This window comes from Somniosus microcephalus, chromosome 25 (assembly GCF_052327205.1).
Source record: "Somniosus microcephalus isolate GS21.2 chromosome 25, FLI_Smic_1.0, whole genome shotgun sequence".
Taxonomy (NCBI): Eukaryota; Metazoa; Chordata; class Chondrichthyes; order Squaliformes; family Somniosidae; genus Somniosus; species Somniosus microcephalus.
In genome coordinates this window covers 1,905,974-1,929,739 of record NC_141011.1, presented here as the reverse complement: position 1 = coordinate 1,929,739, position 23,766 = coordinate 1,905,974, and the positions used below count along the sequence as shown (strand labels likewise).

Here is a 23,766-nt window from a genome sequence, read left to right as displayed (position 1 = left end):
GTTCCATGCTATTTGTGCAGCAAAGTGAGCCAATGGCTTAACTGAGCTCAGAGATCAAGCAAAGCTGGAGTTGGTGGAGGTTGGCAAACCGCAGAGGGTGTAGTACCTTGTCCCAAGTCTTCTGAACTTAAGACAGATGTGGTTATTAGCTGATAATATCTTTCCATATCATTCCTGAGAATGGAATACAAGTAGGAACCATTCCTTTTCTGACCTGCACCTAGCTGCAGATGTGGCATTTTTTGGCGAAGAGTTGAGTGCAGGTTTTGTTGGGGGTGATAATCATGATTTCAGGAAGAGAGATGGTACTAGAGAAGAATGAACTATTGAGAATATCAGTTAGCATGGGAGTAGATCAAGTACATTAATGATCAAAGGTGGCAAATCTCACCTAAATGGATGCCTTCCATTGACCGAGGAGCTCACAGTGGGCACCTTGCAGAGTTTGGAAATCATGAGTCCAGAGATCAGGTGCACTAGGGAAAGGAGCTACAAAAATCTCGGTTGATCTTAGGGTGCATTTAATACGACAAATTTAGCAACTGTGGAAAATGGTTCCAGATTAGCACCAATGCTAAACTAGCAGTGCAAACCCAGAGATAGGGCTCAAGTGATTCCAGAGAGAGGGTGAGAGAATCTCTGGAGGAGCGTGTCCCACATCACTTCCATTTGACATCACTGAGTGTAAATCCATGTCAAACCTAGTTTACCAAGTGCTCAGGCAACACTGGGTACATTTTAAACGTACCAGACATTAAGTTAAATAGTGAGTGTGATGAATCCCCCTTCCACACTCTCAACATTTACATTTTAATTCTTGGGCGAGCAGCTCGATCCCTGCATCAGCAAAGCTCTCTTCTGGTCACAGCTGGAGTTCCAGCCAGCCAGGCAGGATCCAGGCAGTATGAACCAGGGTACTGCCAGGCTGCTGCCATTAATACAGCCTCAAGGAGCAGCAATCACAGCCCAAACATAACTTGACAGAATAAGTTCTGCCAAGGCAGCAGATCTCCAACAAGCAATACAGAAAAATTAAAAACAAATAAAATGTGGGTTGGAATGTGGCAATGACTGAGAAACGTTTGAAAAAAATTGACAACTCAAGAAAACTTTCTGCAAAAGAAATAAGCAAAAATAGTGGGTTATATGGCATTTTTGTACATTAAGAAAACAGTATTTTTACCATAAGAAAACACCCACTTTTGTAACCCAAAGGACAGTAGAGAGGCAAAAAAACAAATTAAAATCACCACCTTTAGAAAGACTGTAAGGCAAGCAAAAGAAAATTACACAGAAACAGGCCATTTAGCCCAACTGGTCTATGCCGGTGTTTATGCTTCACACGAGCCTCCTTCCACCCTACTTCAGCTCACCCGATCAATATAACCTTCTATTCCTTTCTCCCTCATGTTTATCTAGCTTCCCCTTAAATTAATCTATGCTATTTGCTTCAACTACTCCTTGTGGTAGCAAGTTCCACATTCTAACCACTCTCTGGAAAATAATTTTCTCTTGAATTCCCTATAGGATTTATTAGTAACTATCTTATATTTATGGCCCCTAGTTTCGGTCTCTCCTGCAAGTGGAAACATCTTCTCTACGTCTACCTTATCAAACCCTTTCATAATCTTATGACCACTATCAGATCACCCCTCAGCATTCTAGAGAAAAGAGCCCCAACCTGTTCAATCTTTCCTGATAGGTATAACCTCTCAGTTCTGGCATCATCCTTGTAAATCTTTTTTGCACCTTCTCCAGTGTCTCGATATCTTTTTTATAATATGGAGACAAGAGCGGTGCACAGTATTCAGTATGGTTGAACCATGGTTCTTTACAAGTTTAACATAACTTCTCTGCTTTTCAATTCTATCCCTCTAGAAATGAACCCCAGTGCTGTTTGCTTTTTTATGGCCTTATTCACCTGTGTAGCTACTTTGTGTATCCGTACCCCTAGATTCACCTGTGGAGTTACTTTGTGTATCCGTACCCCTAGATTCACCTGTGGAGTTACTTTGTGTATCCGTACCCCTAGATTCACCTGTGGAGTTACTTTGTGTATCTGTACCCCTAGATTCACCTGTGGAGTTACTTTGTGTATCTGTACCCCTAGATTCACCTGTGGAGTTACTTTGTGTATCTGTACCCCTAGATTCACCTGTGGAGTTACTTTGTGTATCTGTACCCCTAGATTCACCTGTGGAGTTACTTTGTGTATCTGTACCCCTAGATTCACCTGTGGAGTTACTTTGTGTATCTGTACCCCTAGATTCACCTGTGGAGTTACTTTGTGTATCTGTACCCCTAGATTCACCTGTGGAGTTACTTTGTGTATCTGTACCCCTAGATTCACCTGTGGAGTTACTTTGTGTATCTGTACCCCTAGATTCACCTGTGGAGTTACTTTGTGTATCTGTACCCCTAGATTCACCTGTGGAGTTACTTTGTGTATCTGTACCCCTAGATTCACCTGTGGAGTTACTTTGTGTATCTGTACCCCTAGATTCACCTGTGGAGTTACTTTGGGTACCTGTACCCCTAGATTCCTTTGCTCCTCTACTCCATTTAGACACACATTTTCCAAGGAATATGTGGCCTCCTTATTCTTCCAACCAAAATGCACCACCTTACACTTAACTATACTGAAATGTATTTGCCAATTACACACCCATTCTGCACATTTATTGCTGTGAACTTGAACCAACAAAGTTGAGTTTAATTTAACTAAGATTTCTATATATTATTTTTAACTGTTCCCTAGTTTATTTGGTCAGTGAACTGTGCAGACTTTTTCAAAAAAGGTTACAAAAAGTTTACTTGCCATCCAATCTGGGACCACCTCCATATCTCGCATAGAAGATATCTGCTGCTTTCTGGGAGATCCTTTTAACATCACAGATTTTATCAGGAATAAGTCTGTTATGTACACACAGGTGGTTAGAATTATCAATTGGCTTTGTTACTGCAGAGTCATCCAGCCACTTCCGTAGCCAGTCCACTGGTAGAAATTCATAGCACTCGTCTAAAACAAAAAAAAGTGAAAGTTTTAGTCCGTGATCTTTAACTAGCAAACATTTAGCTAAAGTTACTTTAAAATGGTATATAAAATAACAAGACAATTTTCATTGTGTGAAAACCTTCAGCCAACACCTTCAGTAGCTGTACAGGTGGTATTCACTTGTGCAGGAAAAGAAAAGCAGAAGGCAACTGTGAAGATGTGATGGCCGTACTGATCAAATCTACTGTCAAAACTCACTGTCCAGGTTCACACATGAAAAACAGCCACTTGGGAGAACTACTAGAGGGACACTGACACACATGGAACTTGACCTACCGACGTAGGAAATGTTTTTATTGCCTCTCCTAGATTACGTGGCTGCTGGTGGGAGTGGAGCATTGGGGGTCATGTTACCCAATTGCAACACAGCTAAATGGAACAGGCTCAATGGACTAGGAACATAGGAATTGCTGGACGGAAAATGACCACGGTCCCTCTAGTTCACCTTCTACCATCCTGGTAGTCGCACGCTACAATGATAATGGAGTTGCTGACTAATCACAGCAATCAATCTCGATCAATTAGTCTACAACAGATCCAGACATGAGGCGAGGAAAACCCCAGTGATGGAAAGCTATGGGAACCGTAGTTCTAGAGTCAGCCTTTCCTTCCAAACCTGCTACACTCACCACGTCATGTCTCAAATTACTCATATACTGCATCGTCAAAATATTATTTTCTGAAAGAAATCTATTTAATTTTCATTTGAATTAATCAACATTATCTGCTTCCACTGCCTGCTCCAATAAATGTACCACTCGCTCACTGAAATAATTTTACAGATTAGTTCTGAATTTACCCACCTTCAAGCACAGACTGTGTTTTCTGGTTCTGCTGTCCTGGACAAGGTAAAACTGCTCATCATGGTCTATATTATCTAGGCCCTTTAGAATCCTAAAAAAAAATCATATCACCTCTCAACCTTCTCTTTTCCAGTGAGAACATGCCCAATGTATATAATCCAATCCCTCAATCACTCAGGTTGCTCTCTTCTGTACCCTATCAATAGCTGCAATGTCCCTTTTGTAATGCGGTGACCAGAACTGTACACCAGCTGGGCTTTTTCTATCCATCGTTCTCTCATATGTTATATTCACTTTCTTTGTATAATAAATTGTTTTTTCAAAACTGCACTGAAGTTGTTTGCGCACCAGCCAACAATGCTCAGTTTTAACAATGCCTATTTCTGAAAAGAATGCTCCCTTATATCATTATTTTCTGAACTTTTCTGTACGACATGCAACATTCCCAAGACCAATTTCCCCATTTGCCATTCGAAATAAAAATAGTATTGTTTTCCCAGAGTATAAGAGGGTAATCTAAAGTAACTCCACACCACTCTGACGTTCCTTTTGGAGTCCAGTAAAAATGAGCAAATGCCTCAGTTGATATTACACAGTTCAGGGTCGGTATGTTTTCTAGATGAGATAGTAGCTTCTTATATCCCCTGCTTATAACTCATGATCACTTCACACACTTACTTTAAAACAAAACTAACAATTTTATTTAGCATAGGCCTTCAATAAGGTACCGCATAGCAGACTCATGGCTACGGTCAGAGCATGTTGAGTCAGGGGACAAGTAGTAGAATGGATAGCAAGCTGGCTACAAAACAGAAAACAAAGAGTAGGGGTTAAAGGTATTTACTCAGATTGGCAGATGGTGGGATGTGGTATTCCACAGGGATCGCTGCTGGGGCCACTGTTGTTCATCATTTACATAAACGATTTGGACTCAGGAATCAGAAGTACAATTTCAAAATATGCAGACGGCACCAAATTCAGGAGTATAGTTACTACTGAGGAGACTGCGACAAAATACAAGAAGACGTTAATAAACTTGCAGAATGGCAAATGAATTGCAATACAGATAAGAGTGAGGTGGTGCATTTTGGTAGGAGGAATAAGGAGGCCACATACTCCTTGGAAATTAAGAATGTGAATGGGATAGAGGAACAAAGTGATCTAGGGGTACAGATTCACAAATCGTTAATAGTAGCATCGCAGGTTAACAAGGCCATAAAAAATGCAAACAAAGCACTGGGGGAATGTGATTGAGAAGCAGAGAGGTTGTTAAACTTGTATAGAACCTTTCTGGTCTCCAAATTATAAAGAGGATAATCGAGGCACTGGAGAAGGTGCAAAAAAAATGTATACAGATGTTACCAGAATTGAGAGGTTATAACTATCAGGATAAATTGAACAGGCTGGGGCTCTTTTCTCTAGTAATCTAATAGAGATCTTTGAAATTATGAAGTGGTTTGATAAGGTAAACGTAGAGAAGGTGTTTTCACTTGTGAGAGAGTCCAAAACTAGAGGTCATCAATATATGATGGTCACTAATAAATCCAATAAGGAATTCAGGAGAAATTTCTTTACCATTTCACAGTGGTTAGAATGTGGAATTTGCTGCCACACGGGAATAGTTGAGGCAAATAGGATAGAAGCATTTAAGGGGAAGCTAGACAAGTACACGAGGGGAAAAGGAATCAAAGGTTATGCAGATAGGGTGAGATGAAGTAGGGTGGGAGGAGGCTCGTGTGGAGCAGAAAGACCGGTATAGACCAGTTGGGCTGAATGGCCTTTCTGTGCTGTAAATCCTATGTAATAGTATGAGTACAAGAAACATTCCTTTCACCTGCGGAGGAGTCAAGAACAAGTTTACTATCATGGCTAGTAATCGCAATTTTTTAAACCAGACCTTAGTTACGTCCTCTCATTTCTTTAAAAGATTCTAGGGTGAACTCCATTGAACGCAGGTGCCTTCCAGGCATTCCATTCCTCGAGTGTCATAATCCATGGGGATAGATTGTCATCTTCACCACCTGGGTGCTAATCTTGCAGGGTGATCGCAATGGAATAAAAATCAGGCGGGCTCTTGTGATCTAATAGAGATCGTTGCAATTGAAACTGGCATGCAATTTGCCTTGCCAGATTACAGCCCAGCCCAGCAGGTGAAGATGAAATTCTACCCTATGTTTTAGTTAACTCAGTACAGATTGCAAAACTGCGAAGGCGTAGGATTGGTGCTGGGGACACTTTATGCAACATGAGAACAAACGTATTAGGAGCTGAAGCAGACCAAGTATGGCGGTCACGGCCATTTTGGATTTTATGATCTCTTTCAGCTTTCAAGATAATGGCTTTCGATATTCCTCCAAAACACAGGTAGTACTTCCAAAGCTGTGGCCAACATCAAGGGAGTTGAAACACTACTCATCAATGTGTAGAAAGCTAGGACTTGGTACAATATTTGTAATGTTCTTACTAAATACCACTGAAGGTGGTATTTATTAATTCTTGTGTCTATGTTAAATATAAAACTCTAATGCAGTATTTGAGCTTCAGGTGAGCAGATGCATAATAACTACGGGTAGAAAAAAATCTGGAGAGGACATGGTGATGTCAATGCGGCTTTGGGAATTTGAAATCTTGGCGAATCTTGCAGTAAGGATGTTCCCGATGGTCGGGGAGTCCAGAACCAGGGGTCACAGTCTAAGGATAAGGATAAGCCATTTAGGACAGAGATGAGGAGGAATTTCTTCACCCAGAGAGCGGTGAACCTGTGGAATTCTCTACCACAGAAGGCAGTTGAGGCCAATTCATTAAATATATTCAAGGAGTTAGATATATTTCTTAAGGCTAAAGGGATCAAGGTATATGGAGAGAAGGCAGGAACATGGTACTGAATTTGGATGATCAGCCATGATCTCATTGAATGGCGGAGCAGGCTCGAGGGGCCGAATGGCCTACTTCTGCTCCTATCTTCTATCAATAAGGCACAATTTAGCATGCCATTGTTTCGGTTTGAGACATGAGATATTGGCCAAGATTTTGCTGTACTAATAACAACGAGGCTGTCAGCGCTCGCCATTATTACAGGGTAAAACTGACAGCAACTTCTGGCGTCCACACATGCGCAGTTAAAAGCGGAAATCCGGAAGTTGCTGTTGGTGATACCCTGCTTCTCCACAGGCTGCGCTATTGCAGTCTTTGCCACCGATGGAGTCTGCAGAGAGATCACTGTTGTGGCGAGAACTTAGGGTTATTATCCACCAGTCTCTTACTAAAAAGACAGAGGAAAAAGTTCAGGCTAGTGCAATCAGGAGTAAGTGAGTTTTTAAACGGTGCAAGTAGTAATAATTACTGCTGAACCTGAAAAATTAAACTTAGAAGTGTGGAGTCTCACTCCCTCAGAAGAAAATTAATGTTGCAGATTTTTAAAAAAATGTAAATTAAAATATATTTTTTAAGCTTTTCTGTTTTTCTCTCATGTCTCTTCCTTAATCCCATGTGTATGTCCCAATCTTTCTTTCGCTTCCTGTAGAATAATTTAAATGCAATTTATATTTCCTGGTTTTTACTTCCTGGTTTGCAGTCTGCGTGTCTCAGTGAGGATTCTTCAAGCTGATTGGTTGAAGAGCCTCCCAGCTGCTTGCTCTGCTCACAGACGCCACAGATCCCCTGTAGAGGATGCCGCACTAGGTCAGACTCTGGTTGACCGGAAGTCTCCGCTGACAAGCCCGTGAAAAGTCTCTGGGCAACTGTACGGGAGGTGAATGACAGGCCGCTCGCTCCTTCGCCACTCACAACAAAATCCAGGCCTAGGTTTCTTAATTGCAAAAAAATAATGACCCAGATTTTGCAGTCACTGGCGAATGAACAGTTACACCTAGACTTGCCCACAGACTTTGTGGACTTTTGCACTGGAAGTTGCAGCTATCAGAGAGCCAAAACAGCGCAGTGCCCTTTACAGGGGATCTGCGACCTGTGTTAACAGGGCAAGCAACTGTGTATCCCTTTAGCCAATCAGATTGAAGAATCCTTACTGAGACACGCAGAGTCTAAACCAAAAAGTGTAGGTTAGAATAGTTAATTCAATGTCAAATCGTGTTTAGTGGGTATCTAGTAGGTAAGTACCGCAACTTCACACCCTTCATGTATTTGAATGTTGAGTCTCTAGGTGAAGTACCAGCATAGCGCAGCTAACAGAGGAGCAGGGCAACTCGGGCAGCAACTTCCTGACACCGGATGTTGCTATCTAATTTACTCTTTATTAACGGTGAATGCTGTTAGCCCCACCGTTATTTCTACCACAAAATCTGGGCCATAGTATATAAAAGACATAAGGAAAAATGCTGACTTGCAATCAATGATTGATATTTTTCTATAGTTTGTTTCTATACCACTGTATATAGTACTTAGAAGATAGGAGCAGGAGTAGGCCATTCGGCCCCTCGAGCCTGCTCCGCCATTCAATGAGATCATGGCTGATCATCCAAATTCAGTACCCTGTTCCTGCTTTCTCCCCATATCCCTTGATCCCTTTAGCCTTAAGAAATATATCTAACTTGTGGTTGTGTTGTATTCAAATGGAAAAAACAAGCTGTGTTCAAAAGACTTGCTATTGTTTTGATTCCTGCGCCCCCCGCCCATTATATCCCTTTTCCTTCTGGATGCATACAATCCACCAGGACTGGCAGCCTTGTGTTATCTCACCCAAGTGGGAATTCTTCATGAGAGAGTCTACACAGTGAGTGTTGGCAGGCTATTCCATCATGGACGCCATCCTAGTCAATCCCAATTTCGCCCTTCTACACTTGCGTATTTGCCTGTATGGATCACTAGATAGTAAATCTGTAGCACAGCCACAGATGATCTCAGCTACCTTCACAGAGACTGGAATCAAGTTTTGCATTTGTATGTCCTTTTGTCCACAAGATCATCAGGGAACATCTGGGCAATTTGGAAGTAAAATAACTACTCTGGTGAAATATTTATATTAAACTTTGAATTGTTTTTCTTGCCAAAGAATCAATTCACTAAATAAGATCCTGTGTACTCCACTATTCACGCAGGATCAAGAAACTTTCCACCATTATCTCCACCGACATCACCTGTACAGCATTATCGGACAGGTTTACCGTACAAATATTATAACCAGCTGAATGGCTTTCTTCAAAGAAAATTCTTCACATAGATGTACATATAATAACTGAACTCCATCCTCTGTTAAATTTACGGACCTTCTTTAGCTGGTAACATGTTAAAGAGCTCTTGCACCTCCTCATGCTTGGCTTTGCCTTTGTCCACACTCTGCTTCCGCATCTCAGCCATTTCCATGCACCACTCTTCAAATTTTTTGTTGTCACGTTCAACCATTTTCTGTAGATGTGCTGCAAAAAAGGAAGGAAAGTTCCTCAGGAACTGGGAAATACCATGGGCTTAATGTGTAGAGCCAACAAACCAAAAAACTCCACAAGATATAGCAGGCCCAGAGTTTTACCCAAATTACAAACCCACAAATTTATTGGTTTCTACGCTCAAGACAGGAACAGTAGCAAAGAAGCTTATCAACAATAATTATTATAAGCAATCTTTTCCCAATTAAACTATAATATAACATTGAATTTATTTTAATATTAAAGCATTGGATGCGGTCAGCAATCTAACATGTAGAAATGAGTCTGCAGGTAGTCTGTACTGCAGTGCTACAGACAGGCTGACTGGGTTCCTGGACTGAGAATCAGGATTCTTCCAGCACTGAGATTGCAATTCACTGTAAACCAAGTAGCTTTTCTGAAAACATCATCACACCAAACTACTTCAGATTAACGGGGAGTTTGGGGGCCAGGGCGGTGGTGGGGGGGCGCGAGAAAAAAGTGGGCGGGGAAGACGTTCCACCTGTAAGATTCTGAAAATTGTAATAAAACCGCTGCTACCGTGTGGAGATCGAAATTGCAAACGAATTGTAAGATGATAATGGACGGATTCAAAATGTAGGAAATCAGCATGTGTTCTTTGTTTGTGAAGACACAAAATGGTGGTCAGTATGTGTTCTTTGTGAAGAGACAAAATGGCAGAAGTCAGGAAGAGGTCTTTTGCCTGGTGGTCAGTGTGTGCTCCTTGTTTGAGAGGCCACATGGACAAGAAGGAAGAACATGATTGACAAGGAAGTCCCGCCCCATACATCTCACAGGAACAGGAACATGTCATGTGGAAGGAACTCCAATCAGGGAAGGTTTGGAGTGAAACTGACCTATCAGAGGGAGGCAGAGAGTAATTTACGATAACCCAGGGGCAGGAGTTTTCAAGATTCCGAAGAAGCCCAGAAGACAGAGCAGGAGGAAGGATGAGCCGAGAAAGCTGGCCAACTTACAATTTCCCTGGACCGATCACACAGAGATATAAAGGAATATGTATGAAAGTCAGACATAAGCTTAGATGTTGTTAATGGGGTACTTTTATGTATGTTTGAATTGATAAGGGGGTACTTTTATGTAAGTTTGAATTGATAAGTTGTAGGCCTATTTATAGCTGCGAGAGCTTTGAATTTATTGCCGAAGGTTCTTCTATGCACACTCGAATTTTGAACTATAGTGTAAATAAAGACCAATTTTATTGATCACATCTTTATCTGTCATTGTTAAGCTAATTCGTAATTCTCGAGGTCCAAACAGTAGTAAGAGAAAGACCTACATACCGGCTTTCCCGCCAAACCAATCACTACCAGAATTTGGGCAATAGATTACAAGACACAACTGGCTGGATGATGTCATACTACATGCTTTGAGCCCAAGCAAAGCTGGGCACCAGGAATGCCACGGTTTTCCTGACGCCCAGCACTGCATGGCCAGTTTGACGAGTGCGATCTCAGCCAGCACTGCTGGCCATGGTACACTGCAGCAAGGTACTGCAGGGATTTCCTTCCCCCCGTTGAGATAGGTACCCCAGCAGCGCTGTAAATGGCCTGAGCCGCTCCTCTAATTTTGTTAATCAATCTGGCTCAGGGAAATGTGCAGGCAATGGTTGAATGGAGTCACTGTCCTGCCAGGAGTGCTGGGTTTCTCTTGTAATTCTAAACTACTTTCCAATATTTAGTAGTGTGAACACAAAAGGAATACCAGTGATCAGAAAATTGTATTACCAACAAATTTCAGATCAATATTAACATTTTCAAGCAATACATAATTGTAATTTACAAGCTTAAAATATTTCGGTCAGACCAAGACTGTCGTTTCATCGTGATAAAATGCCGCCAACTTTAAAATACATCAAACATGCAGATAAAAACACTGAAAAAAGTATTGAGGATAGACAGAGAGCTGCTTACATGGGAGTTGAACACTTATTTCCTTTTCTTTGCTTCCTTCCACTTTCCGTCTGTACACCAACATGTAAGCATTCCTTGAACAATGAACACCTTTAACACATTTGGGTTTTCGTGTCTGTGACTTCGAAGGCTCTGCTAAAAAAGTGCAACAAAAAAACCACAATGTCAATACTGGCAACAGAATTGAACCACACAAGAAAGGACAAGAGAACATCTTAAGTATGCCAGGAATATGATGAATGGTTAGATAATTCAATAGGATGGTTTGAATACTATTTTCAGTCATTTGCATTCTGTAAGTTTATTGCAACAGAAGTACGATATTTGCATTATGCTGTGCTGTGAAACATCTGAACAAGGTGCTCCAAATGACAAAGTGTAGACATTCAACTCTCCAACATGGTTTGATTTGAAGGCAGCAACTCATCTTGAAGTACAATTCCAGACACCAACCCTTCAAGTACAGGCAAGTAGGAGATCAGGAAAGTCACCACAGACTTGAACGATATCGATTTCTCATCTACATGCTGCACCTTGGCAACGTCTCAGAAAACACATTAGGTTCCACGTGTACACTAATGTCACCCAGCTCTACCTCACCACCATGTCTCTCGACCCCTCTGCTGCCTCTATGTTGTCAGACTGCTTGTCCGACATCCAGTCCAGGATGCATCAACATTTCCTCCAATTAAATACCGAGAAGACTGAAGCCATTGTCATCGGTCCCCAACACAAATTCAGTTCCCTAACAACCGACTCCATTCCCATCCCTGTCCACTGTCTCAGGCTGAACCAGAATGTTCACAACCTTGATGACGTATTTGAACGAGATGAGCTTCCGACTCCATATCCTCTCCATCACAAAGACTGCCTACTTCTATCTCTGTAATATTGCCCGTCTCCGCCCATCTGCTGCTTTTGTTACCTCCAGACTCGACTCTTCAAATGCTCTCCTGGGCAGCCACTCATCTTCCACCTTCCATAAACTTGAGCTCCTCCAAAGCTCTGCTGCCCGCACCCTAACTCACACCAAGCCCCATTTCACCCATCACCCTTGTGCTCACTGACCTACATTGGCTCGCAGTCCAGCAACACCTCCATTTTAAAATTCTCATTGTGTTCAAATCCCTCCATGGTCTCGTTGCTCCCAGTCTCTAACCTCCTCCAGCCCTACAACCATCCAAACACTCTGCGTTCTTCCAACTCTAGCCTCTTGTGCAATTCCCACTCCGTGCCTACAGCCATCTAGACCCCAAGGTGCTATATAAATGCAAGTAGTTGAACCTGAGATCCTGCCTTTCTACACAGTTCAGCTACTTACTGGAGAAACTCCCTGAGCCAGCAGGGAAGTTGGGTATATTTTTCTTCAATGAGCTACACGTCAAACGCTATGCACTAAGCGTCCAGTGGAGCCTATCCGACGAGATCCCCTTCCCTCAATTAAACATTTAGAAGAGGACTAGTTGCTCTATATACTGCAGACGTTACACACTGCAGACATTACACAGTCAATTTTTTCCTGTGGGCAGTAACTAACCAAGATGTAGCAATAGTATCAAAATTAATTCCAATTCCAATTAATACAATGACACCAGTTCAAAGACTTAACTTGAAATATGAATAGATATGTTCTGAAACCAGAGGTAGATGCTGATGACTTCCAAGAATGAAAAAAACCCTCACAAAACCAACTTGCACCACTTTTCCAACACAAAATGCAAAAACTTGATTATACAGTGAAGATGTGCTGACGAGGCTCTATAATTGGTCTTCGCACCCTTGAGTTAGGGAGATGGGTAAACAGCCACGATTCCTGTTCCCGATGGTTATCCAGCAACCCCCATTAGAAGTGTAGGTTCATGGATGAGGACACAGTGGGGAGCCGCTCTGATGCCATCCTCAATAATTGAAGGGGGGTGTGGGGGCAGAAGAGGAGAGGGAAAAGAAAAGGAAGGTGGCCAGGGAAAAGGAGGGAGGGAGAAAGGGGAGGGAAGGCAAATTCACACAATAATACATCAACTAATTACTCTGGCCAACAGCAACACTCCAGTGTAATCATAAACGGTAATGAACAGGAGCAAATCCTCACACAGATCTATCGTTTAAAATAAAAGCAAATACTCAGTGAAATATCAGATTGCAGCACCACAATGGCACAGAACTCATGTCGCTACATGGAGGGTTAGGATGCAGATTTTGTGCAAATGATTTCTTACATGATCCCACCGCGGGGTGGAGCAGGCGCGTCACTGCTGGAAACTAGGGTAATTGGCAAGGCCAGCCATCCCAGGCCACTCTCGCACACCCCCTACTGTGGAATCATTAGCCAGCAGCATTAGTAAAAGCCTACGAACAAGTCACCAGCCCATTCCCTCAGCTTGGAAGGTGCATAACACATGAGACTCTATGAAGGTAAAAGGGGCAGAAAAAAGTTCAAAATGTTTTTTGTTAATTAACTGATATTGCACCAAAGCAGCTATCAGCAGTATAACTTAATTTCAACCCATAACTCTCATATCGGTAGCATGTCTCAGTTACTGAGCTTGCAGCACTTAGCTTCTCACCCCTGATTTGAGCAGTGCAAACTAGTATGCTGTTGATGCAAAGTAGGTGAGTAACTGGGTTAGTCTCTCTCATAGGCTCATCTATCACCGGTATCTATGAATCAGTACACTAGTTAAATGCCAACTGCCCAAATAAATCATGCATATAACTTGTTCAAGGTTTGAACTTCAATTGCATAGGAACATTTTGTTCAGCACACGAGTCACAATGTGCTGACAGGAGTGGTATGGCATGGGTTAGCTGTCCCGATCCTCTACATGCCCAGTTCCCCATCTCAGCATGACAGGAATACATGTGCCCAAGCCACCCTTGGGGCACTTCGTGAACAGTTTCAGAGCCACATTGGCACAGGCCCAAAAACAGGTTGCCTGACCTACCACCAAGCTAATGTGGTTTTCAGGGCCAAACATACATTAAGGAGAAATCTCACACTAAACACAAACATTTCTGTAAAACTTGTGAATGTGGACCAACATCAAGCCACTGGTTGCTCACCAAGATCTTCCTCTATCCCCAGCTGCAGCTTCTTCCCTTCCATTTTCTCAATCTCCTCATCATTAAATTTATACCAGTCGCCGGTCCGGTCATCTCGTACGTGTGCAATGTAATGGCCGGAATATGCACTCACCCCTCTGTGGATCAGCACCGCACTCAGTTCATAAACACAGCCAACATCTAGAAGGGCACAGAAATGGAAGAAAGTACTTGATCAATGTACAACATCATCATGATAATTCTAACATTAACCAGCAGACTACTCATTTTTGCAATGCACGATGGAAAAAGGATGCTGCCATTATTTCCCCATACAAGACTATGCATAGCTAAATACAAAATTGTCATATAGGAAATAAAATTATTTGTATCCACCCCTTGGGTTGTTAGCTTTTACGTCCATAACGGTTGCAAAAACAAATGTTATTAGCAGGTAAGTCACAGAACCTGATGCATTTTCACACAAGTTCGACAAGAATACTTCAGATATAAATGGAAGCATGCTCATAAACTAATTATATTCATGATTAAGAGAACCTGTAATATACACAGTAAAGCAACAGCACTATTCATTCAGATTCCCAAGGACTGAGCCAGCAACTGTCCCATTTCTTGGTTCAGGCACAACTGTAAGATTCTAGTTAGGAGGTTGGCTGTGAATCTAGAGATTCTGGATCTCTGATCTCACTGGCTATATCTCAAACGTTACTAAAATTGGTGCACTTTGACTAAACAGCAGTTGGAGAAAGCCAGAATTTGATGGATCTTGGGATGCTCAATAACATCCTGTAATCTCATGCCCAGCCCAATGGGAAGGTGCAATAATGTACCTCAACATAGAAGAGGCCAATAACAGAAGCCTATTGTTGAACTTTAAGAGATTTGGTGACATTTATTATCTTCATTAATTGCAATCCAACATTCATCTCCTTATGCCCCTGTACAAACCAACATTAAACATCCCAATTCTTGCTTCAAGCCTTGGCCATAGAACATTTGATTAAAAGAGTACGGGCCTGTGTAGCATTTGTACTATGAGCACGTGCAAATGGCATCGCAAAACCTCTGTGCATCAATGAGATCCCATTATATTTACCTAATCACTTACGAGTGATCGAGGTACTCAGCAATACTATTTTTTTCCATTCTTGATTTGTAAAACTTACAGGTGGCATTTTAAAAAATAGTAGCTATTTTCTGTTTTGAGAACAACATTTACGCGTGATTATTTGCACTGCATTTTTGGCCCTCTGCACATGCGCGCCTGGTGCAGCATCCAACGATGCGGCGGCTGCAGCCTGCACCGCCACGCTTTCCTCGGCTCTGTGCAGAGAAAGTCAGGGGATCGGAGGGGGAGGAACACAGTTCAGACGAAGTGTCATCAACCTGAAACGTTAACTCTGTTTCTCCACGATGCTGCCTGACCTGCTGTGTATTTCCAGCATTTTCAGTTTTTATTTCAGATTTCCAGCATCTGCAGTATTGTGCTTTTCTATTAGGGGGAACATTGTCCACCAACACCTTGATATTAAAATTCTCATGTTAAAATCCCTCCATGGCCTCATCCCTTCCTATCTGAACTCAGCACTGAGTGCTCCAAACCCAGGAGGGTGAGCCCCGCCCATTCTCTGAAAGCAGAACTCTGGAGCTGGCTGTCACAATGAATGGATCATATTACACATTGCAAAGTACTTGATTACTCAGGCAGACATTTTCTAATTACACATTCCAGACAAGCTGCTTGGTGTGTCTTGTCCTCCAAGGGGGCCAATCAGAAATCTGGTCTTGCCCTCCAAGGGGACCAATCAGAACTTTGGTGGTACAAATAGTTACAGCCTAACATTTAACTTTATGCATTGCTGGAAAGGTAACCTCCATTTATATACAACACATTACCAGAACTGTGATATTACACTTAAGAAGGATTTATCAGGGTTTGTTTTACAATTACAATCAAATTGGTTATACCATCTACAGGCTTTAGAACATAATATTAAACAAAATAAAAGTAATTTATAATACAATATTATTTAAAGTGTAAATGTCTCAATTAAGCAACCTGTACTTGAGTGGTAATGCCAAAATGTTAGATATAAATATACGCACCCACTAATTATTAGTGTGAATTGCTGGCCTAAAATATTGACAGTCATTGGGGACATATTTTAAATAAAATCAAGACCACTGAAAATCGAGGGGAGATGGTGTAAATTTCGCTCTGGGCCGTACTCATTTCGGACCATTTCGACTGCTTTCTGGATTTGACAGTTCTGGATGAGCAAAAATGTTCTACAATTAAATATTGGGAAGACCAAAGCCATTGTTTTCGGTCCCCGCCACAAACACCATTCCCTAAACACGGACTCCATCCCTCTCCCTAACATCTGTCTGAGGCTGAACCACACTGTTCACAACTTTGGTGTCATATTTCACCCTGAAATGAACTTCCGACCACATATCCGCAGCATAACAAAGACCGCCTACTTCCACCTCCGTAACATCGCCCGTCTCCGCCCTTGCCTCAGCACATCCGCTGCTGAAACCCTCATCCCTGCCTTTGTTAGTCAAGTCTAGACTTGACTATTCCAACGCACTCCTGGTTGGCCTCCCACATTCCACCCCGATGTAAATTTGAGGTCATCCAAAACCCGGCTGCCCGTGTCCTAACTCGCACCAAGTCTGTTCGCCCATCTCCCTTGTGCTCACTGACCTACATTGGCGCCCGGTTAAGCAGCGCCTCGATTTCAAAATTCTCATCCTTGTTTTCAAATCCCTCCATGGCCTCGCCCCTCCCCGTCTCTGGAACCTCCTTCAGCCCTACAACCCTCCTAGGTCTCTGCGCTATCCAATACTGACCTCCTGCGCAACCCTGGTTATAATCTCACCACCATTGTTGGCTGTGCCTTCTGTTGCCTAGGCCCTAAGCTCTGGAATTCCCTCCCTAAACCTCTCCGCCTCGCTGCCTCTCTTTCCTCCTTTAAGATGCTCCTTAAAACCTACCTCTTTGACCAAACTTTTGGTCACCAGCCCTCATTTATCCTTTTGCGGCTCGGTGTCAAATGTTTCGTCTTACAATACTCGTGCAGTGCCTTGGGAAGTTTTACTACGTTAAAGGCGCTATATAAATACAAGTTGTTGTTGTTGAAGTGATGACAGTTTTTGCGGGAGATAGATAAATCCAGTTTGATGTTCCACATAAAACAAGTCAGACTTTTATTTCCATTATACAACAGGGAAAAGGTTTTACAAAAGCTGACCTGCCCCCTTTCAGCATAAAAACTGTCTGTTTACAGTCACATGCATGTACAGAGACTACTTTTTACACTTGCGAACCAACTCACAAATAGCACAAATTTTGTGCGGAATAGCTTTTTAAATTGGCTACCTATGGAGAAGCCCATGGTCATATTGTTGCTGCAGCATTTAAAGGGTGATGCAAAATGAATGATGACCTCATCCCCAAATAATGCAATGCCACACATATTACTGAATAGGCTCCTCTCATCCTGTCATTGCGCTAATATTAACCATGGTTTTGCATTTCCAGGTAGGTGGTAAAATACTTTCAGTAAACACTTCTAGTGCCGCAAAGTAGAGGAAAGATTATTTGTTATTCAGTCAGTACACAGACATCATTAGTATTTCAACCTCAATGCGAGTCTAGTGTTAAATAACATGTTCTGATATTTCTGCTGCTTCTCTCAGTGAATTCTTGCAGACACCAATGACCTGAATTACCAAGGAAACGACACCTGAATTCAGTGTGCTTTCAACAAACCTCAACACACACATAAATTACTTCGACTGCACTTGTACAGCAAAGCAATCTCATATTTTATTTTTAGTACGCTACTGTTTTCTGTGCTTTTCTATCCCACATGCGGACAAAAGTACACTGAGAGGCTCTTTGAAAGACTCCTGGCTGATGTACTATAGGCTTTCTGGTGTGACAGGCATTGAAACCACTGACATCTCAATATAAATTTAATTTAGTGAAGTACCAAACCTGCAAGTTAAAGCTAAAGCATACTAATTTGTAACAACCATTTTTAATAAGTTATGTACAGTCACAATATTTACATTAGCCACACACGCACAGTAGAAAGAGGAAATTAGTTCAGTAACAGATAACATATAACTCAAAGGAATAATTGTAAGCTGTCTGAGACACGCCCCTTTTTACTCCACTATTTGGAAATTGTGCAGAAACAGTTTGCTTGCATGAGCAAAATATTTCATTTTCTCACTTGGCGTTCATTCAAACATGTGACAATCACACACAGTGGCTGTCACTCTTATTAGTCCCTCTCTTTTGGAGAAAATCCATTTGGAAAAAAGTCAATTCTATTGCTATGGAAACTAAAGCTAAAAGTGTCACATTACATTACCCACTTTCTGTATGGTCTTCCTCATTCTTTTAATCCTCTTCATCCAAAATAGGGGAACAATGAGACAGTATCCCTTCTAAAAATGTCTGACAGCAAGCGCACTATAGTGCAAATGACAGTGCAGAAGTGCCGGATAAAACATGCCGCTCATTGAACATGGCTTCACTCTGTATGGCCAGCAGGGGGACGGTAGCATAGTGGTTATGTTACTGGACTAGTAATCCAGAGGCCTGGACTAATGATCCGGAGACGCGAGTTCAAACCCCACCATGGCAACTGGGGAATTTAAATGCAGTTAATTAAATAAAATCTGGAATAAAAGTGTCAGTAATCATCTTCTTCTTAGGCGGTCCCTCAGAACTGAGGATGACTTGCTTCCACATTAAAAATGAGTTCGCAGGTGACTGATGCGGGACCTATAGTCTCTGTCACAGGTGGGGCAGACGGTGGTTGAAGGGGCGGGTGGGTGGGGTGCTTGGGTTGACGTGTGCTCCCGAGGCATGGAAAGTGGTCCACGTTGTGGACAACGTGTCAGTAATGATGACCATGAAACTACCAGATTGTTGCTAAAAATGCATCTGGTTCACTAATGTCCTCTAGACCTTACCCGGTCTGGCCTATATGTGACCGCAGATCCACAGCAATGTGGTTGACTCTTAACTGCCCTCTCAAATGGCCTAACAAGTCATCCAGCTGCATCAAAGAAACGGCTATAAAGAAGGTTCAAGAAGGCGGCTCACCACCACCTTCTCAAGGGCAATTAGGGATGGGCAATAAATGCTGGCCTTGCCAGTGACACCCACATCCTTTGAACAAATAAAAAAAAGTCTGCCATTTTACATAGCATTTACAGCACAGAACCAGGCCATTCAGCCCAAATGGTCTTTAAATGGTTTATGCACCACACAAGCCTCCTCCCATCCTAACTTTCTATTCCTTTCACCCTCATCTTATCTACTTATCTAGTTTTCCCTTAAATGCATCTCTGCTATTCACCCCAACCACTCCCTGTGGTAGCGAGTCCCACACTCTAACTATTCTCTGGGTAAAGAAATTTCTCCTGAATTTCATATTGGATTTATTCGTGACTATATTGTATTTTTTTAGATTCCCCCACAAGTGGAAACGTGGTCTCTACATCGACCCCATAGTTTTTATTTTCTAGAGAAAAGAGCTCGAGCCTGTTTGGTCTTTCCTGTCCGTTCTGGCATCATCCTTGTAAATCTGGAGACCAGAACTGTGAACAGTGTTCGAAGTCGGTCTAACCAAGGTTCTACACAAGTTTAATATAACTTCTCTGCTTTTCAATTCTACTCCTCTAGAAATGAACCCCAATGCTTTATTTGCTATTTTTATGGCCTTGTTAACATGATTCTGGTTGTGAGCCGTTGACATCTCAGGCCGCCACTTCAGGCTGGCTACAGTCTAAGAGCGAACATGTCTGTGTGTGCATAGTTACCGTGAAACAATATAAATGAGGCAACCTTTTTGTGGTCACCTGTTATCTTACAGGCAGAAATTTATCACCATTCTTAAGATTCTCCAAGTCAAGCTACTGGGAGATTCGCATGGGTAGAGTTTTCGTCAGCTGATGGGTGGCCTGCAATTTCACTCCTACAAGGACATTCCCCACTTGACCAACTCCAAGTAGCATGGTGCTGGTGAACAAATGAGTTTAATCAACTGAAACCGTGCAGCTCACCAACAGAGAGCACTGCTAAGCCTCCCCCTGCATGTCCCACTGGGACTCATTACAGTACCGGCTTACAAGGTTCTCTAAAGCAGGGTGGGAAGAATCCCAGTGCCAGGTCCACCCTTCCAGGTCTGAATAGTGAGCCAGTTGGCAAGTCAATCATCAGAACCCTGAAGTACTGCACAGGCATTAGGTTTGACTCTGTTCTGATCGTCCTTCATCAAACATGTCGGGGGTTAAATTGGTTAGCCCCTGAAAATGGGCATGGGGATCACAATGCCCGATTAATCTGCGCCCATTGCGTAGAATGCAGGCAGCACGCCAACTTCACGCTGCCTGCTAATTATAATGATTTCTGCATGCAGCCAGCGCTCCCCCGCTGTTCACTGACTGCACACATCAGCAGAGGGCCCAATATCTTTACTAACTTGCACAACTTAAAACTAGCCTGCACCTCTTAAAGAGCAGATGCAGTGTGGTTGGAGCAGGTGCTGGGAGTCATTCTGCAACTGAATCCAACCTGGGAAAGAGATAAGAATTGCTGAGAGCACGGGACCAGGATTTCAGACGCTGCACTGGAAGTCTTGGTGGAGGAGGTGGAAAGGAGGAGAGATGCTCTGTATCCTGACAAAGGCTGTTGGGTATACACACCCAAATGCTTGGTGCACTGGGAAGCCTGCCAGAAAGTCTGCCTTCAATGTCAAGGAGCATGGAGGAGTCCGGCACCAACTTGGCACAGGGCTTTACGCACAGCTTGGAGCCCATCCTTTCCAGCATGGAAGAGGTGGGCACCTCCATCAACGCACTTGTGGAACCCACCATGATGCAGCGTCTGATGGCCAATGTCTCAGCTCCAATGCAGCACAAGCAACAGCCACCCAACGTCCGAGTGTTGCAGTAGATCAGACTTCTGCCATCATGGCTCTAGATACCAGTGTTCAGAGGATTCCAGGGTGTCACAGCAGTCCATCAATCTGTCCTCCAACAGATTACTAGGAATGCTGAGGTGCGCCCCAGGAGAGTGGCAGTGGCTCCATGGAGCATGAACCTGCTGTCCTCTCCGGACAACAGCATTATTGGTCGCACCCCTGCCAGTGCCCTTGCTGTTGCCAGTCAGCCCAGACTGCTGCTGCCCATGCTGAGCTGGTGCAGTCTGCAGCCAGGCCTTCTCAGCCCAGAGCTGCTCGAGGTTGTCCTCCAAGGCCATCTGCAGTCTACTCCACTGAATGTCGCACCCCTGCTACTTACTTTGAGGACCACCCATCACCCTGAGCTTGCTGACCTACACTGGCTCCCATTTCACTAACACCTCAAATTTAAAATACTCAGGGCTGGATTTTCCTAAGCCCCTGGAGTCGGGTTGGAGGCGTGCGGGCGATAAAAATCGGAGATCCGGGGGTCCCGACCCCATCCCGCCTCCATGTCAATTTCATAGGAGTCGGGTTCCCGACAAGTGCTGGAACCCGACTCCCAGAGGTGGGAAGGGATTAAAGGCAATTAAACTGCCTGTTAACAGGTAGTTAACAGGTAGTTTTTTGCCTATTCACGATTTTTATTGCAGGTTTGTGGGCTTCCCGACAGCTCCAAACCACAAAAAGTTTTCGAGGCGGGACGTGGGTCTGAGGTCTTGGAGGGGTCGAGATGCCCAGTGTTCAGGTGAGTGAGGGGTGCAGGAGTGCAAAGGTAAGTGTTTTGCAAGTGTTTAAATAAGTTTAACTTACCTTTACAGGAGTCCTGCATTCCGGTGTCGGGAGTCGGCTGCAAGAACCACAGAAGCTCCGATTTTTAAAAAAAAATCAGCTTCTTGGTTTCTAGGACTGAGGCTGAATTAGCAGTTTCTCAGTGCTCGACAGCTTCAAACAGCTGTTAAACACTGATATTTCATGTGCCAAAAGCTTTTGACAGATGAAATGTCAATCTCTGACGTCACCTGTTGCCGGGTGGCCCTTAATTGGCCTGCTGAGCCCACAGGGCGGGCTCAACAAGGTCAATCAGAGGAAAATCCAGTGGGTTGGCCACATCTCCATGGAGGCGGGACAACAAGCCCGAATGTGGGTTTCCCACCTCCAACCCGCCCCCGTAGCAAAATCCAGCCCTCAGTCTCATGTTTAAATCCCTTCATGGGCTCACCCTTCCCCATCTCTGTAACCTTCTTCAGCTCTACAACCCTCCGAGAACTCTGCCTTTCTACAACTCTGGCCTACACCTATCGTCTCTCTATTGGTGTCCATGCCTTAAGCTGCATAGATCACAAGTGCACTTCACCAGCAAGATCTCCTTTAACACTCTCTTTAAAATCCACCTCTTTGACCAGGCTTTTAGTCACCCCGCCTAGTATCTCGTTCCTTTGCTTCAGTCTGAACTGGGTACATATCTTGGCCTCATTACATTTTACTTTCTAATACTCGCCTCCAAGTAATTAATGAATAGTGGGAAAAATAGGTGTACTGAAAAAACTCCTACGGAACTCCTCCACCAGTCACTAGCCCCCAGCAGGCAGTCTTTTCTGTACATCACCACCTTCTATTTCCTACTGCCAAGTTACTTTTCAAGCCAGTTAGCTAATCTGCAATTAATTTGATAAATCTTAACCTCATTTGGGGAGACCTGAATCAATTGCCTTCTCGAAACAATATCCAATGAATAGTCCTCATAAACTCAGAGTTTAGTTATCTGCTTAAAAAATTCCAACAGACTGATGAGGCATAACCCCTTGGTTTGAAACCACACAGAACTACTTATGGCACTTGTGCTCTTTAAACACTGCCAACATTCCATATTATGCTCCAGCATTCCCCCCCCACCCAACTAGAATTGTTGGAGTAACGGGTACATTTCCCCCAGGTTCCGGTTTCACTCCTTTTTTGAATTTATTAGGATAATATTTGCTATCCTCCAACCCACAGACTCAGCTGCAGTGTCTATAGCTTCCAGAAATCATTTACAAAACCCTCATTTCCTTAAGTTTCCTAGGGTGTATCAGAACTGGTCTAGGTGCCTCTATACAATCAATTCTTTGAGTTTGTTCAAACCATCTGCTATAACATGTACTATCTACTTGCACAAGAGTCCTAAGCCAAAGTGGCCTGCAATGTGACAAATCTTTATCTGTAACGAATCTATTTAACACGCTGCACTTGATTTTCCTTCAGAAATTCACTTGCCAATAGACCCCTTCAAAGGCTTAAAATGATCTTAAACATACTGTACCTTAAAAAAATTGTTTCTGTCTTCTGAAATTTCTATCACCTATTCAAGCTTGCCTTTTAGTTAATCTCAACTGGCTTTAGTAGAACTCCCAGCCCTCATTACTTTTTGTTTTGGAGTATTTTAAATATTTGATATTTTCTGATCATCATTTAGCAATTTTGGTCTGGATCTCATGAAGTTTCACCTTTTCTCATAAGGATCTCTGTCTTCGATATCCTTTAAAATGATCTGGAAATAAATTCACTTTT

At 42.9% G+C, this 23,766-nt stretch overlaps 1 protein-coding gene across 10 annotated transcripts in view; it reads right to left on the bottom strand.

Moving 5' to 3' along the window:
• usp48 (ubiquitin specific peptidase 48) overlaps window positions 1-23,766 on the bottom strand; it is a 208,321-nt gene that overhangs the window by 111,002 nt on the left and 73,553 nt on the right. For all 10 annotated transcript variants that reach the window (XR_015073512.1, XR_015073513.1, XR_015073514.1 and 7 more), the window contains exons 9-12: window positions 14,228-14,407; window positions 11,168-11,302; window positions 9,081-9,230; window positions 2,819-3,019 (exon numbers count right to left, since the gene is read on the bottom strand). Coding sequence is in view for 5 of the 10 variants with exons in the window: in XM_085966770.1 (XP_085822896.1) it covers window positions 2,819-3,019; window positions 9,081-9,230; window positions 11,168-11,302; window positions 14,228-14,407 (666 nt within the window). In the remaining 5 variants the exon portion in view is untranslated. The remainder of the gene's footprint in view (window positions 1-2,818; window positions 3,020-9,080; window positions 9,231-11,167; window positions 11,303-14,227; window positions 14,408-23,766) is intronic.